Source organism: Phyllostomus discolor, chromosome X (genome assembly GCF_004126475.2).
Source record: "Phyllostomus discolor isolate MPI-MPIP mPhyDis1 chromosome X, mPhyDis1.pri.v3, whole genome shotgun sequence".
Lineage (NCBI taxonomy): Eukaryota > Metazoa > Chordata > Mammalia > Chiroptera > Phyllostomidae > Phyllostomus > Phyllostomus discolor.
The window spans coordinates 4,559,994-4,577,019 of NC_050198.1; the positions used below are offsets into that span (position 1 = coordinate 4,559,994).

General features: G+C 40.3%; 1 protein-coding gene across 8 annotated transcripts in view; it reads right to left on the reverse strand.

Annotated features, from left to right (window-relative positions):
• AP1S2 (adaptor related protein complex 1 subunit sigma 2) overlaps positions 1 to 11,869 on the reverse strand; it is a 28,365-nt gene extending 16,496 nt beyond the window's left edge. For 3 of the 8 annotated variants that reach the window (XM_028522405.2, XM_028522406.2, XM_036016659.1), the window contains exons 1-4: positions 11,673 to 11,859; positions 9,306 to 9,484; positions 2,331 to 2,439; positions 1,612 to 1,749 (exon numbers count right to left, since the gene is read on the reverse strand). In XM_028522405.2, coding sequence (XP_028378206.1) covers positions 1,612 to 1,749; positions 2,331 to 2,439; positions 9,306 to 9,484 — 426 coding nt within the window. In that variant the 5' untranslated portion in view covers positions 11,673 to 11,859. Of the gene's footprint in view, positions 1 to 1,611; positions 1,750 to 2,330; positions 2,440 to 9,305; positions 9,485 to 11,672 lie in introns of all 8 variants that reach the window. The other 5 variants (XR_004901008.1, XM_028522403.2, XM_028522402.2 and 2 more) reach the window with 5 other exon arrangements.
• Between the last annotated feature and the right edge of the window lie 5,157 nt (positions 11,870 to 17,026).

The following is a 17,026-nucleotide window of genomic DNA, read 5'->3' on the forward strand; positions in this document are numbered from 1 at the left end:
AAATACGATTAATTAGGAAATGAACTTGGAGGAAATACCAGGATCTGATAGAACAGACTATAATTCCACCATAATGCAATATAAAAGTGACCCAGGGAAGGGACAAATATGGAAAATTCCCAATTCCTGATTCTGCTTTTGACTTGATTTTTAGAAAAGTCTAATTAGTGAACAGCAAAACAAGGAGCTGCTAACTTTAAAACCAACATTACAGAGTGGACTATGAGCTTGTAGTCAGCCTATCTGATGTGTAAAAACATTCTCCCCAATGACACGTTTGCAGTCAATTAATAAAGCACCGCAGTAAACTGCACATGCGGAAAAGGGGCTAAGCTCAGTTCACTGCTGGACAGCCAATGGCATGAGGGCAGCCAACAAAACGCTTCACTTTTGCAGGTTCTTGACCATTGTCTTGGTAACTCAAGATCGCTACAGGTACAATGCACTGCCTCATATGTTATGGGTGTAGGGCCCAGATGACGGCATCCCAACTTTGAGCAATCCCTACAACTGACCCAGTGAGCGAATAAGGCAGAGGGATTGCAGGCAGCACCCCCTCTCCCTGCAGAGGCCAACGGTTAAGAAGTTCTAATAGAGAAGAGATGTACTCTTCTTCCCAACGGAAGTGCTAAAAAATTGGATTTAAACAAAACAAATGAGTAAACAAAACAAAACAAAACATCCATACACATAGAGAACAGTTGATGACTGCCAAAGGGGAGGGATTTAAAGCTTCCTTTAATAAAATAAAAAAGCACTTACCTTAATAAAAATGTACTATATAGCATTCTTATGCTATAAACTTTAATTAAAACAATTATTGCTAAAGCATAATTCAACTTGGTACCCAAAGTAAGGTATCATTAAGTTTTTAGAAAAAGGTAGCCTTATCTATGAAGTTTTAAATTTTAGAAATCAAAGGTATGGAGGCATCAAATATACAATTAACCCAGAAGAACTGCAGAAATGAGAAAGGGAAGGAGGTTTATTAACAACTCTAGTGATATCAAGGGAAGATAAGAATGTAATCAGTCATTTGACAGAACACAGTTTGTTACCTAAGATCAAGGAAAAGTGAAAATACTTTTTAGTTAGTTTTTCTAACGCAAAACTAGAGGGTTCTACAAAAAGTATAATTATAACACTATTATTTGCTTGGTTACATTTGCACTTAATGGACATGAGGTGAAAATAAAATTGGGAATGAAAATGCCATCATCTTGGTCAACTCCTGATTATCTACATTAACGAGAAAAGGGATTATCTTACGTAATTCAGAACAATGGATGGAGAGTTCTCAAATTACCGTTAACTTTTGTTGAATCTTTGCCCTTTTTAAAGTAGTCTGTCCTCTAGAGATTTAGACTGTAGTGTTTTGGGGTCCAAAATGGACCATCAATAAATAAGACAGACCATCTTCAAAGTCAATGATCCATCCGTAGATAATGGAGTTGACGCGACTGACACGTATTCCAGTCAATAAACTGAACACGGACACCCCATGCCAAGCATGCTTCAGAGTAATTTCTGCAACGGTAAGAGTGACGGAAGATGGCTGACACTTCCGAAGAAGAGCAAAACATGCTAGTGTCTGGAGGACGCCAAGCTTACCTCCTGCAGTAGATCAGCCTGCTCAATTGCTTTAAGGACATTTTTCTTGGATGTCTCCTGAACTTCCCCTCCCAAAAGAAACTCATCCAAAATAAAATAAGCCTTCTCAAAATTAAAGATGATATCAAGTTCACACACCTGAAAAACAAACACAAAAATAATAATAACAAAAAGCAAAAGGTACCTCTCAACTATCAGGCAGTGAATCAACCTGACCAAAGTGAATCCATCTAAATTCTTTCCAAAAAGGGCAATCTTGCCAAGCATCACTGATTTAGCCAGCTGGATTTTCAAATCTCAAGTACTTGAAAACACAATGCCTTCACAGTAAGCCCCAACCGCACAAGCTCCCAACACACACCTTTTCTACCCATAAAAACGGATCTTTGAAAATACCTCCTTCCTGGGTAGGGAGATTATAACTGCCAACAAAATCTAAAATCTAGAATATTGCGCTTTGCAGCTGGACTCCTTTCTATTCCACTATTTTGAACCTCACTCTCACCACCATAATTAAATGCGCAGGTCTGTGAGGTCAAGCAATTTTGGCAGTTAACTGATTGACTAGGCACACTGACAAAAAATAGTCACTCTTTCCCCCTCCCACAGTTAATTTCAAATAGCCAGAATCCAAGACAATCACATAATAAACTTGTTATAGAAAAAATTTAAAAAACAAAACTGTGGCACTCAATTCCCTAAAACAAAATATTACTCACACTGCCAAAATACTTGTCAAGTAATTCCACATAACGATGAATTATTTCCAGGGTAATGAGTTCATTGTCCTGATCCTCAATAGCACAGCAAAAATACAGACTAGCATATCTGAAACAAAAAACAAACGTGAAAAACATTTTACCCTATAATCATGGTTCCTTAAATATATTTTCATATCCTCTTGTGAAAGACACCATGTTTATACAATTGATTTCCTTTTTTTCAACAGTACAGATAATTTTTCTCCTAGGTTACAAAAGCAATAACTGTATAAGAGAAATTTAGAAAAGTATAGGCAAGCAAAAAAGAAAAAAAATCATTCAATCATACATCTAGAAAGAGTTAACTATTTTGTTCTTCCTTTCTATAGATTCTAAAACATAAATGACTCAGGTTGTTCTGACGCTTAATTAAAATAAAATGCAGTGTATGACTAATTCAAACTACAAGTAAACAAAGAAAATAAACTCTCTAACTGAAGGAAGTTATCGAAAGTATTGTCAACGTGAAGTCAATGTTCTAGAATGTTTTATTGAAGTGTAATATACACACAAAGAACAAGTCATAAATGTGTAGCTTCTTAAAAAAAAGATTTTACGTATCCATTTTTTAGAGAGGGGAAGGGAGGGAGAAAGAAAGGAAACATCAATGTATGATTGCCTCTTGTGCGTCCCCCACCAGGGACCTGCCCTGCAACCCAGGCATGTGCCCATACTGGGAATCCAACTGGCTACCCCTTGGCTAGCAGGCCGGCACTCAATCCACTGAGCCACACCAGCCACGGCAGCTTAATGAGTTTTCAAAGTGAGCCTAACTGTGTAACAGCACCCAGATCAAGAAGCAGATAACTGAGCCCCTGAAACCCCTTTCCTAGCCTCTCCAGGTCACAAACTCCCACCCTCACAGGGAATCAGTATCTTTTCTAACAGCATAAAACTGTTATTTTTAAAAAGGAGGCTTCTAGGATTGTGGAATAGACCCCAAGAAAAAAAAACAACAGCTCCAAGTTATTACAGAAGGTAGAGGAAGAGAACAGAGGAAACAGGCCTGGCCTCAAAATATCCAAGTTCTACCCTGTTGAACTTTAGGTTCTCACCCTTCAAGAAGGAATAAGGTTGGAAAACTCCTATCCTCCTCCAAATTAGGATTTTAGCACACAGTGATACTTAACCAAAAAAAAGCCAAAATTTATTAATATACAACTGTTCAAATCATAGCAAATGGTGACCAGGTCCTTTGAGGAGGATTAAAAAAGCATTTTAAATGGTTTAAGTTTATTTAAGGCTTTTGGAAAAAAAATAAAAATCTCAGGCAGTCTAAACAAATTTCAGTTGAGATTGTAATTTTCACTGAGCATTTAAGTGATTTTTAGAAAACACAATGGGCAATTACTGCTCACAGCATTAACGTAAAATATTGAAACGCACACAATCTCGATTCAATGACTTCCTGTTCTTCAGTATAAGAATAACGACTATTTACATAACAATCTACTAATTTCAACATTATCAAAAACATTTCATCTGATCTGAGCTTTCCAACAGCAAGCACCATCATCCTCGATTACAGAAGACAAAGAGAGGCCCAAGAGTACAGGGCCTGCCAACTGGGACAAGCAATCCGGTCCTCAGACCTTAACTCCAGGCCTTCCCATCTACCACACCAACATCCCTTGTCAGGCACAGCGTGACTTTTTGTCATGTCCATGCTACCTGACTTCTGTGTTTAGTAAGTTATTTAAAATGGTGAGTCTCCTGCAGCCCTAGAAAGGAGGCAGTTGAATGCATTCATTTATCATGAAGAACACGACAGGGGACCACCTCCAGCTTCAGCAAAGAGCTTCCTCTTTCTCCCAGCACTAACTTGTTTTTGTTTATCTGTTTCAAAGGCAATGGAATATTACAACTCTCCATGCTCCCAGAGCCATGCTCACCAAAGAGAATTTTGAATTTGGGGAAATTGATACAAATGACATGTTAAGATGCCCTGAATTAAGAAAACTGAAGACTAAAGGTACTGATATTAAAAATGGTAGAATAAAAACCAGGCACAGCGAACATGAATAGAGTGCTAAATGATTCCATTAGAAAGAATTCACTAAGAGTTTCAGGTAAAATTCCTTTTAAGATTTTTTTTGTGTTTTTGTTTTTTCACTTGAATCAGTTTATTTTCTAAGCTTTAAAATGTACAAATTCTTTGCGCACCCCCCCCATGCAAAAATAGTAAAAGTGCAATATTTAAATCAATACAGTGTAAGTATTTGGCCAAAAGGACTTTTAAAACTAAATGTCGGGGGAGTAGTGGGGGGTAAATGCAGACAACTGTACTTGGACAACAATAAAATACTTAAAAAAAACTACATTTCATCTGGTAATACCCTACAGCTACCAGTATGTTGACAGCAGATAGGAATTTAAAACAAAACAAATCCAATCGGATCAAATCCACAATTAACTGAAGTTTTCATTTTATTCAGCTGTAAATAAAATAGCAGCCATTGTTTTATACAATGTACTACACAGCATCAACTTCAGAAGAAATGATCTGCCTAGTTTGTGCAAAACAAGAGCAGTTACCTTCTGTTAAAAGGATGTGAGCCTTTCAAACTTAGTTCTTTTTCGTTTGTCATAATTTCCAAATAAAGTAAACAGCTCCAGCTCCCTATATGACTATGTCTTCCATGAAGACATCATATAGCCACTTACAGACATAATCTTTGGAACATTCTATAGGTTAAAATGTGTTTAAAGTCTCAAGAATACACATTTGTTATTTTTTTCCTCCTTTTGTCTTGTTTGCTTCATATATCCATTGCATCAATTGGACTCAATGATTTAAAGATGTTTTCAATGTTACTGGTAAGTAATCGATTACTTGCACCATCCTTGTTCCTTATCCACCATACTGTCTCTTTAACTTACAAATAAACAGCACTTAAACATTAGTCTAAGGTCCTCAATTATATGACTCATTCGGAAATAAATTTTAAGTATCACCAGGACTGATGTGTCTAAACACCAACCGATTATATATATATATATATATATATATATATATATATATATTTCAAAGCACATTATCTAAATGTTTGCACCCGCTCAAAGTGGAAAAAGAGCCTTCAAATTAAATAAATTCTTCCTTGTAAGTGAACATCTACTTATCAGGATTATAAGATGGTACCTCTTTTCAAAGAGCTTAGGGAAGAAATAGAAGCATAATAAGAACAGGTAACATTCATTGAGTCCTGGTCTTTTGTCTTTTACCATTTTAATTCTCACAACAACCCTTCCAGAGAGATATCATTATCACTTGCATTTAAGAGACCCAGGCTTAATTGAACAACCTCCCCAGGAAGTGATTTGACTCCAGAGCCCAAGTTTTCAATTAAAAACTACAGCCAGGAACTGTATTAAATAAAGTAATCCTGCACCTGGCAAAAATTAAAACATATTAAAAGCAGTATTTTAACAGGTTTGAATTGGGAGAAATAAAAACTGTTATACTGATTTAGTAAAAGACTACCAAGAGAACGTGAAGTATACTCCCTATTTTTAGAAATGATTTCTAAAAACTGAATAACGAGTTCATTTTGTTCTCTTAGTACATATGTGTAAGTCTAAACCTGAAGTAAAATTAATAGTAGACTAGTAAGAAGAAAGGTATGTTTGGTTATTTTTAGCAGAGCGGATTAAGGCTCACTCTAATTACTGGCACTCAGAGAACATCTGAAAGTTCCTATTCTTATATTCAAAACACATGACTTCTCCACAGTCTGCTAAGTATCAGCTGACGGTGGGTGAATGTAGCTAAACTGTTCTCAATACCCGAGGAGTCTAAAAATTCTTTTGTTGGTAAAGAAAATCAGTACAGTACTCTTTGACAAATTCTCAAGTTAGTAATTTGGAGATGCATGGATTTTTTTTTAATTTTAAGACTTTAATCCATTGCCTCTTCCATAACATGCTGCTCAAATTAGGAATAAAAAGCCTGCAGTGTTCTGTCTTCAAAGCATCTCAAGAGCGTTTATATTAGAGATGAGGAAACAAAGGCCAAATGACTTGTTCCCAATCATAAAGCTAGCTAGTAGTACAAATGAAATAGAACTCAAGTCCCCAGACTGCGTTATTTTTTTCAGCTATAATTTTATCCTCACTCCCCACCACTCCCTGCGGGGAGGAATTGTTATGCAAAATGCTCAGGAGGGAGAAAAGTGGGAGAGGACGTGTGGAAGACTGGGCAGATCACTTGCTGATCCGGGGACAAGCATAGTTCTAGTTCAGATTTCTCCGGAGCTAAGCGGTAATTCTTTTACTTAAAAGGTCTTCTCTTCCAGCTGGATAGGGATAGTCACCTGTTCACATCAACAAATAAATATATCCTTAGTACAATAGGTGAGATTTTCAATATGAAATGAGGGGATGCATGGGATGATTAAATTCTAACTTTTGTATGTGCATTTTATGTCAACGAAGCTGGTTTTTTAAGTGCACCTTTTATTTACAGGGGTTTGATGCAAGTAGCAGCCAGGTTACACTAGCCTTTATAACCTTTAAAAGAAAAAACAATGGCCCAACAAGGGTGGGCTGAAAGCTGCACGTAGGAACACCAACTTGTGCTTTCTATTCTTCCATTTAACGGGCCATTTCCTTCCGCTGCAGGAATCTCCATTCCTGGGATTCATTCCCTTGCTGGTATTTTCATCCTCCACACGGGGGACTCCTTCCCCTATCTAATAAGCTTAAGTTTCTCATACCTTTTTTTTTAAACCCTGTCCCCCACTCCTAGGTCTACGGGTGGTTACCCCCCTCTTCTGTCCTTCAGAGCAGAGCTCCCCAAACAATCTACACTTTCTGGTGGATTGTCTTCACCTCTTCACCGTATTTCTTTGAGAGTTCTGACTCTACTATTCTACTGAAAATGTTCCCACACAGGGAATTTTATGAAATGCTCACGGTAGAAGTCTCATGGATTCTTTCTTCACTTTAATTGGACTTTATGTAACACTTGGCACTGGTGACTCTCTCCTCTTCCCCATGTTACTCACCCCTATATGCTTACCTTCTCCCCCTTTTCTTCCATCTTTCACCTGGGTGATCTAACACAGGATGCCTCATTTCCCCCCAGGCTTCCATGCCTATGCCTGCCGCAAGAAAACTAGGCATCTCCTCATGGAAGTCACACAGGCATGTCTAATTCAACTTAGCTACCACCTCACCATTCAGCCTGCCCGTGGAACCAGACATGTGGAATCCCTCCATTCCTCCCCTTCTGTCCTGCCCTCTCCACTTCTAGCAATGATGACCAAGTCTTATAAAATTTACCTGGGTAGCAGCTCTTCCCCACTCCTCCACCCCCCACCAGCTGAGAACCCGGCAAGACGTCTTCCTTCAGGAACTCATTATAATGAGATCTCCTAACAGATCCCTCAGGATGCAGTCTCAGCCCCTCCCCACCCATCCTCTCCAATTACAAGGATCTGTTAAGACAAATACGTTCTTTTTCCATCCCTGTTTAAATCCTTTGTTTCTATGCTTAAAATCTGAGATGTGGCTCCTAAATCTGTTACTAACTAGCATATGACCTTGGACAAGTCACTTCCTCCCAAATTCTTGGTTGGTTTGTTCTTTTTTTAAAACAAATTTCAAGTTTGATTAACAGTAGTGATTTTCAAACTCGGGAACCGCCTCCTATGCAGAGGGTAGAGGCCAAGTGAGCAGGGGCGCAGGAGTCCACTCTGTATTTCACAAGAGCAACCTCACTTCCACTTGTTTCATTCAAGGTTCTATTCCTTGGGGCAGAAAGCATTTTTGGAAAAATCACCTGAAAAGTAATATAATGTTATATAGCAATTTTACCTCAATTTTTAAGGTCACTTAAGTCACTTAACTCGATATTTTAAGACATCTCCCAGCTCTAAAATGCTATGACTTTTCTCATCAAGTACTAAACCAAACACTGGATACAAAATCAGACAAACATGACTAAATTCACTTTATTGGAAACAGGAGTCTACAGTCTTTTTAAAATTTTCAATATCCTATAACCTCCATTACTTCCTCTGCTATTTCCCCCACAAAATACACCATCCATGATCCACACTTCGAGTGGAATACAGGAGAGCTGAGATAAAACCTGGATTTCTCTGCAACCCTCTTGGCAGCACAAATTGTTAGTTCACTACACATCCCCCATAGAAGAGAATTTTTCACATGCAGAAACTGTGAAATCGTATGTTAAAAACTGAACGTTATTCCTAAAGGCACAGAAATGGGTAAAAAAAAAAACCCAACAAAGTAAATATATTTATTTTAAGATGAGTAGAATGATCTTGAGAAATTTATTTAAGGTAGTAAAAACTTTAGATACTAATTCAGATATATGGCATTTTTACAAAAGCTTAGTGCTCATCCAAAATTTTAAAATCGATTCTCGGCAAAATTATCAGATCTAATCACACCACCACCATAGCAACAAGTGTACGTCAAATTAATAAGCACTACAACAGATCCTGTATACACACAAAAATGGTCTATGTATTCAAGGTGTTTATAAGTGGGTGAGATTCTAAAGGCCAGATAAGAGGCATGTCATTTGTCAGTCATTTACAGATTTTCTTTCGGGGATGGGGTGGGGGGGATTGCTTATCTAAATTCAGGGAATTACTCACACATTTTAAAATACTGATCCTAATTCCCCTTGCAAAGGAATGAATTCTTTGAATTTTTCTAGAAAGGTGAAGCCATTAATTATACAATTAGTTGTAAAACAACTTCCTGATTTTATCACAAAACTGGGTAATCAATCAAAGCAAGTTATTTAAAAAATACAAAGCTTTATCTTAAAACCTTTATCATCCATATCTTTGTTAATCATGACCTACAAATGTTCTCTCTCAAAAGTCTGCAATTTCTACATTAGAAATGACCAAACAGTTGCTTCTGTTATTTCACCTTTCTGAAAAAGAAAAATTATACCTCTTGTAAACAATCTTCAGATCTCGCCACTCAAGAAAGCTGCACATTTTAGGTTTCCGTGCTAAAACAGTTTGAACAAGTTCCCTTGTGATCTTTTTCTTCTCTTTGTCTGACAATGGGACATACCACTTCTGCAGTCGAAGCTTTCCCTGACGACTAAAAAGCAACATAAACTGCATCTGTTAAGATAAACAGAATCAAAATTACATGTAATGTTCTGACACAATCAAGTTAGGATTAAGATAATATGTCTCACAGTGAAGCTTTGGGGGGGGGGGCACGGCGTTTCAATGACCAATGATTAGTGGCCATCAATATTTCTATGCCAGCTAAAATAGCAGGGCATTCTTGTAGAATGATCTTCCCACCAGATGCAAATCTCCCCACCCCACCCAGTTCCATGGACGTTTGGAGTCTGCAGAACAAAAAGAAAAATAGGCATTAAGTTGAAATGAAAATCTTCAGGTAAAAGAAAGACAACTCTTGCAATTTAAGAAACTGTTGTCCATCTGTGCTACACATTCCACACTCTCTATATGCATCAAAAAAGAACTGTTAACACCAACTGGTTTAGGTACATTTGAAAGAAACAGAAGACCTGCTATTTTTCACCCTGAGGCTGTTCTTGTCCCAGGAAGAACTACTTGCAGGCAGGCTGCTATCACTTAGAATGCTCTCTTCAGTTGATGCTTACATATTTTTTTCAACTACAGTTTGCAGTCAATATTATTTTCATACTTACATATTTTAAATAAAAGATCTAAAATATTAACCAAAAAATCCCATACACGCATATTTTTCTCAACAAAAGCCTAATTTTTAAGTATCTCTTCTCATCTGACTTTAAAAAAATTCCAACACAAATATGCACACAATAAAGTGGTAATGTATTATGAGAACATTAACCTTTAAAAAGCCAAAACAAGAGCTACACACATTCAGAGGCATTACACAAAACACTTCATTTAAAATTTTAAAAATAGCATTTACAGATGGAGTGGATGCTGAATTCTAGGGTATTTTTTACACTTACACTATTTTGTATACACTTATTTGGAATCTGCTGATCTGCTGATTAGTCTACATGTTTGGTTTTCAAGAAAAGCTTCTTGTAATTCCACTGGTCTTAAGTGCAAACCAATAAGCATTGTTGCTACGAAGGGAATTTAAGTGTGGAATTCACACAGGTATTTTTTTCTCTTAACTATAGTTCCTTTAATAATGTTACTGCAAATAAGATTCCAGCCTGATTCTTGATATTCACCACACCATCTCGAATTTGAACACGGGGTAGGAAAATTAACACAACCAGTTTAGAATAAAAGGGGCCCTAAATTTCGCTAGAAAAAATTACTGCCACTTTTTGTACTAATCCAAACAGACATCAGCAAGGTATTTAGAAATTTACAATGCGGCAATTTAAAATTGGCTCATCACACCTCACTTAAAACACTTGTACTGGCACAAAATTAACGAATAATATTCGTGGTATCTAAGTGCCTCCCATACAAGTCCTGTTAAGATAGCGGCATTCGAAGAGGACAGCAAGTAAAGCATCGACTGGACAACATTTAATAGAAGCCCACACTACAACTTGGAAAAGCACAGACCCGTAGTCCAGGATCTTGGTGACCAGGAGGGATGGGGGCTTGCTTTTGAAAGGAGTATGGGCGTCAAGGCTGTCTGTAGCACGGTCCCATATACACCCCCTCTCCAAACCACTTTCTAGCATGAACAAATAATGCACTCTTTAAAATACCGTAAATGATGTGCTAACGTGGGACAAATAACAAGGCACAAGTATTCTCTCCCTCTTGTTAAAAACAATGCTTTGATTTTAGCGCCAATCGCAGGGCACCTCGATTCCTCCAGACTAGTATGGAAAAACAACGGGCTCCGCCGCGGAGCAGGCTCGGGGCCAGCGGTCCTCCGTCCGGCCGTCTCCGACGCCTCTCCGCTGCCCCACGGGGCCGTGCTCCATCACCGATCCGGCCCCGGCGAGGTGACAGGCAAGGATCGGGGCAGACAATGGCATCCGCCGCCGAGCAGGGGGCGCCAAGGGTCCTCCGCCGCCGCCGCCCCGGACCGCGGGCCCCTCCCGAAAACGCCCCACAAAACTTGAGGGGATTCCCGGACCACAGGTGCCGCGGGACCGCCGCGGAGTCCGGGGCTGTGACCCCCGCATCCCGGGACGCGCACGCTGAAAAGAAGTGAGTTGCGGAGCGCCGCGCCCCGGTGGCGGTGCCGGGCGGACACGGGGTGGGGTAGGGTCGTCCGGACGCGCGCGCGCGGGGGGACGGGGGGCGCGCCCAACGCTCCCACCCCGCTCGCGGTCCCCGGCGCCCCAGCTCTCCCCTCGGGACTTACGGCGGCCGCGGGCCGCCGGTGCGGCAGTGCTTGGCCGGCGGAGGCTGAGGTTGAGGGGAAGCCCCTGTCGCAGCGCTGGGAAGCAGAAGCCGTGTTGCTCGTGGGGAGGGGACCCGGCGAGTGGAGGGAAGGCTTAGGCGGCGAGGGGAGGGCGAGCCGACAGACCCCGCCCCGGGGGCCGGACGGAGGAGGAGCCGGGGATGCGGCGAGCGCAGGGGCGGGCCGGGCGACGCGCGGGAAGGCGCTGTGCCGTCGCCCACGGCACCGGAGACGGCGCAGCTGACCGCCCAGTCCGAGGAAGCCGATTGGCCAGGACTCTACCGAGAGGGGGTGGTCTGGACCGGAAGCCGGGCCACGTGACCCGGAAGCGGCCGTCGCCGAAACCGGCGAGACTGCGCACTCCCGCGTGTGCTTTTGGGATGCGCGCGGGCGGCTGCCCCAGCTCATCGGTGGCGGGAAGGCAGGGTGCCGTGGTGTCCTTTGTTGACCCCAGTGTGGGGGGTAAGCAAGATCCGGACCGCGGAGAGCCTAGTTCGAGCGCAGATAACTCCCGCGTCCCCAGAGGGTGGGGCAGGGAGGCGTGACAGCCGGTGATGGTAACGAGGGGAGGAGGAGCGCTGCAACTGTGGGGAAAACAAGTCAGCTCGTGCGTGCCTTCAGAGGGCCTTCTGCGATTATTCTGGCACTAACGCTGTACAGAATCCGGCCCCTGCTTCCCATCGCACTGCTACATTCCTCAGACACTTTTCACCCCAGTCTGTGCAAGCGTTAGCCCTGGGCTTTCCTCTCCCACCCTCAGTGCTGTGGACCTGATGACTGACTGACTGCCCGTTCTCTGCGGAAAACACTGGACAGCACCTCATCTTCGAGACCCCGCTTCCTATACACGGAGACGCCCCCTTCCCCTGCCCAGCTGGGTTCCAGTTTAGCCTTGCCGACGACTTGCTCTGCCTGGCATGTCCTTCCTCTCAAATGTCACATCTCTTAGGAAGCCTCACCCTCAACCCCCGTAAGAACGAATCCCACTTTCACGCACATGCCCATTAAGCCTCTGTTTGGCTCATCTTGAATTTTATTCATTTTCCATCCTGACCTAGTTCACTACCTGGTATATATAACAACTAATAAATGTGAGTTGACTGATAAGCACTATAAAATGATAGTTTTGTTAAGAGCCTTAGTGCTGAGCATCGTGCCTAGCACATAATGGATGTCCATATTTTTTTTTTTTGAATGAAAGAATGGATGAATCATCTAGTTCGACTCATCTTTTACAGATGAGGAAAGAGGAGCCCCACGGGATTCAGTGGCCTTGTTTGAGCAAACACGGGTTTCTCATGCTAAATGCTATTCATTACCTAGGTTCTTACAAAAGAAGCTGGAAAATTGCTTTTGTTGAGTTATGCCCTTTTTGCAGAGGTTTCCAAACAGTCGCCAGAATTTTTTAACGGCCCAAAGTGAAAAAGAAATGCTAAGTTTTTCATGAAGCTAAATTTAATCAACCTAAAAGAATCCTTTATTAGGGACTGTTCTTTTGTGTGTTTAAGATAGTCTATAATAGGGATTTTAATACTCTTACTTGGCAAAAAAAAAAACGTATAATACCTCCTCTTTTAAGCACTATTACGTTGCTGGGAAAATTTCCTGCTAACATGTATAATTAAAGTATACTGGAGTATTAAAGAGGTGGCCTATCCCAAGCACAGGGCTGGCTTTCTGTAGGTCTTTATGTCCCCTGCCCAAATTTCTCTGTTCAAATAATCATGCCCCAAAGGTACATATTAATGTCCCATTTCTCCCTTACTACACAAAACAGATGCCATGCCATGAAAACTCGCCCTCCTTATCCAAACTGATTTTTTCCTTTTCACTACAGAATATATATATCCTGAAGGTTCCTCAAATAACCATCTCCAACTTTAAACTCATTGGTTATGCTCCTAATGTTGGCCTGTTGTTCTGCAAATAGGGACGGGAGACTTGCTGATGACATATTAGCAGTCTCTGGTGTTCCTAGCCAAGAAGAGGTGGGGGTCGGAGGTAGGGAGGGAAAGGAATTATGGGAAAAATAATTAGCAGCTGAAAGCAGCTATTACATAATCTTGGCTGCTTATTAATTTAGCAGAAGGAATGGCTTATTAAATTCTAATAGCAACAGCACAAATGCAAACAACCTAGCAATTAACAGCACAGAGCCCGTTATTTTGTTAGTATGGTCTCTTCTTTTGGCAAGTGTATAAGAACAAAATTTATAGAAGCAGATGGTCTTTTTCAGTAGATTATAGATGGTTTATTCCTCAATCTTAGTATTAAGTGCTAATTGCGCATTCACCGTGAAAGACAAAAGAAGCTCTGTAACTATCTTTGTTAGTAATTAATCACTTGACTTTGATTCCTACAATTTTTAAATTGTGGGCTTTGTTATATACATGTTTCTTCTCACCTAGCGTGTCCTTCATCTGTCATGTTAGTAGGGTATCTATTTCAATCTTCTGCTTTTTTTATGTGGGTAGTCCTGATTTCTTTGTTGTTAATGATGGCCCCAAAATTATTTTTTATGAAAAGTTAAAAATCAGGCTTTGTACTTGTTTCTCTTTTTGTGTGTGTGTGTGCAACAGACATTTATTACATAACCATCTTTCATGGAACAAGAACATGTAGTTTCTTGCTGCAAGGCTGCCTGATGTTTCTGGTTTCAATGGCCCTGGTAGGGAAAGGAAAATTCAACAAAGTCAGAAGAGAGAACAGATTTATCCTCAAGTAGGTAAGATAACCTTGTCCCATGTGTACAGAAGGGGAGGAATTGAAGTATATTTGGTAACTTGCCTTCCATTTAATTTTATTGAGATATAATTGACATGTAACATTATGCTAGTTTCAAATGTACAATACAATGATAATATATATATATACACATGTATCTCAAAATGATCACCACAGTATGTTGAGCTACCATCACTTTTTTCTTAAATTTTAAAAAGTGCCTAGCTTTCATTTATGCTAAACACAAGAGGTAAGGGTGAAATAAGGAGTCTACCTTCTAACTATAAAATGTTGAAATTTTTTATGTAATCTTTTAAAAGTTTTCAAAAATAGTTTTAGTTTCCTGTTAAATGTGTAATGGGCATATGCTTTTATCTCCTTTCCCTCTCAAAACACCATTAAATGGGAAAAAGAGAGAGAAATGTTTAAAGTGTATCTGTACAAGGACAATAAGAAAGGGGATATTAGCATGAGGATCTCAACGAGTATGTCAGGGTACCCTGTCACTCATCATTAAACTATTGACAATTTAGGTAAAAATTTTAATATGTATATATACATGGAGAATATGGAGAAGCAGAAGTGAGATGTTGAAATATTATTGCTAAATCCTCACACACTAAGAAAACAGATAACATCTAACATAAATCAAGAAATACAATTTTTAGTGTACTCTTAGGTACCAGGAAGTAAATTCCAGAAACAACAATGATTCTTTTTCCAGGGACTGAATCTTGAGGTAGGATGTAATAAAGGTTATTATTGCATTTGATTTTGCTGCAGGTTTTACTTAATTAAAAAAAAAATTGTAGCCCTGGCTGGCGTAGCTCAGTGGATTGAGCACAGGGTACAAACCAAAGTATCGCAGGTTCGATTCCCAGTCCAGGTACATGCCTGGGTTGCAGGCCATGACACCCAGCAACTGCACATTGATGTCTCTCTCTTTCTCTCTCTCTCTCTCCCTCCCTTCTCTCTCTAAAAATAAATAAAATCTTTTTTTAAAAATTGTAATAAAGTAGATAAAAACCCTTCCGTTAGTGCTAACATTGTATTATGAACTCATACAGAGTTCCTTTAGCTAGTTCATGCTATATTATTTAGAAATTATTAAAGAAAAATGCCTTGTAATGGAATTCAGTGCTGAATCAGTGTAGAAGATCACAATAAGTGTAAAAAATGCTTAGAGTTTGTGACTTTGCATCTCCAAAGATAAAGTTGTTCCCAAGAGAAAAGTGGCCTAGAATGCCAAGGATTTGTTAACCAAAGCATTTCAAAGGGAGAGGGCTGTCACGGCCAAAGTCCTCAACAATGAGCCGGAGAGAAATGTGGGACATAATGCTCTTTCTTGAAGCCTGTTGCTATAGCTTTGAATAAAATGCAGGAAAATGACTCTTCCATTTTAATACTGAGTGATAGCAGTGATTCTCAACTTGGGCAATTTTGCCTCACTCCACCCCCAGGGGACACTTGGCAGTGTCTGGAGACATTTTGGTTGTCACAATGGGGAAGAGGAGGGGCTTGGAGATGCCGCTGCCATGTACAGGATAGCTCCCGCTACAAAAAAGGTCTCTAGCCTAAAATGTCAAAACACTGAGGGAAGTTAACATGCAGTAACCAAAGTCTTTTACAGACATTTCAAAAATGGAACACACGCTATCTTCATATAAGTTGTTTTTCTCTCTTAGAGGAGTTGGAGGCATTATTCTCAGTATTTGACACGTAAAATCAAACCTAGTCTTTTCTGCTGAAGAGACTAGCCACATATATAAGGCAGTCAGTATTCCTTAATAGTAACTCGAATAAACTATTCAAGTGGGATTTTTTTCAGTGGCCTTAGAATGTTAGTAGAAGTTACCTTAGAACCTGAGTTCATGAGATGACTATTTCATCCATTCATTCATTTAACATAAGTGTTTATTTTGTGTATACTCTGTGCTGGGCACTCTCGAAGGTAATGGGGTTACAAAAACGAGTGAGACGTTGACTTTGTCCTAAAGCTCCAAAACTGTTTCTCCTGACACAGAATCCCAAGGTTTTTGGAGACGAACCCTGGGCGGTCAGAGGCAATCCCCAATCAAACATATGAATACATTTTCTTTTAGGAAACCCCTAGAGATGCTTCACAGAACCTTAGGTATCTCGTATTGACAGCTTTGAGAACTGCGTGCCCTAATGAGCTACCAGGGCTCTTAGCAATCTTTTCTTTTTTTAAGATTTTATGTATTTATTTTTAGAGAGGGAAGGGAGGGAGATAGAGAGAAAGAGAGAAACATCAATGTGCGGTTGCTGGGGGTCGTGGCCTACAACCCAGGCATGTACCCTGACTGGGAATCGAACCTGCGACACTTTGGTTCACAGCCCGCGCTCAATCCACTGAACTACGCCAGCCAGGGCTCAATCTTTTCATTCTGAGTTTTCTACAGCACTCTTAATGTACAGCAGTTTAAGAGAGAGATTTGATATGTTTTCAACAAAACAATTTCAGACAGTATTATTTTGACCTCGTCCCTGAAATGAAATGTTTCAGCACTAATCTAACCCAACTAACCCAGCGCCTCTACGATAGTCTCTAGAACAGGGGTGTCAAACTC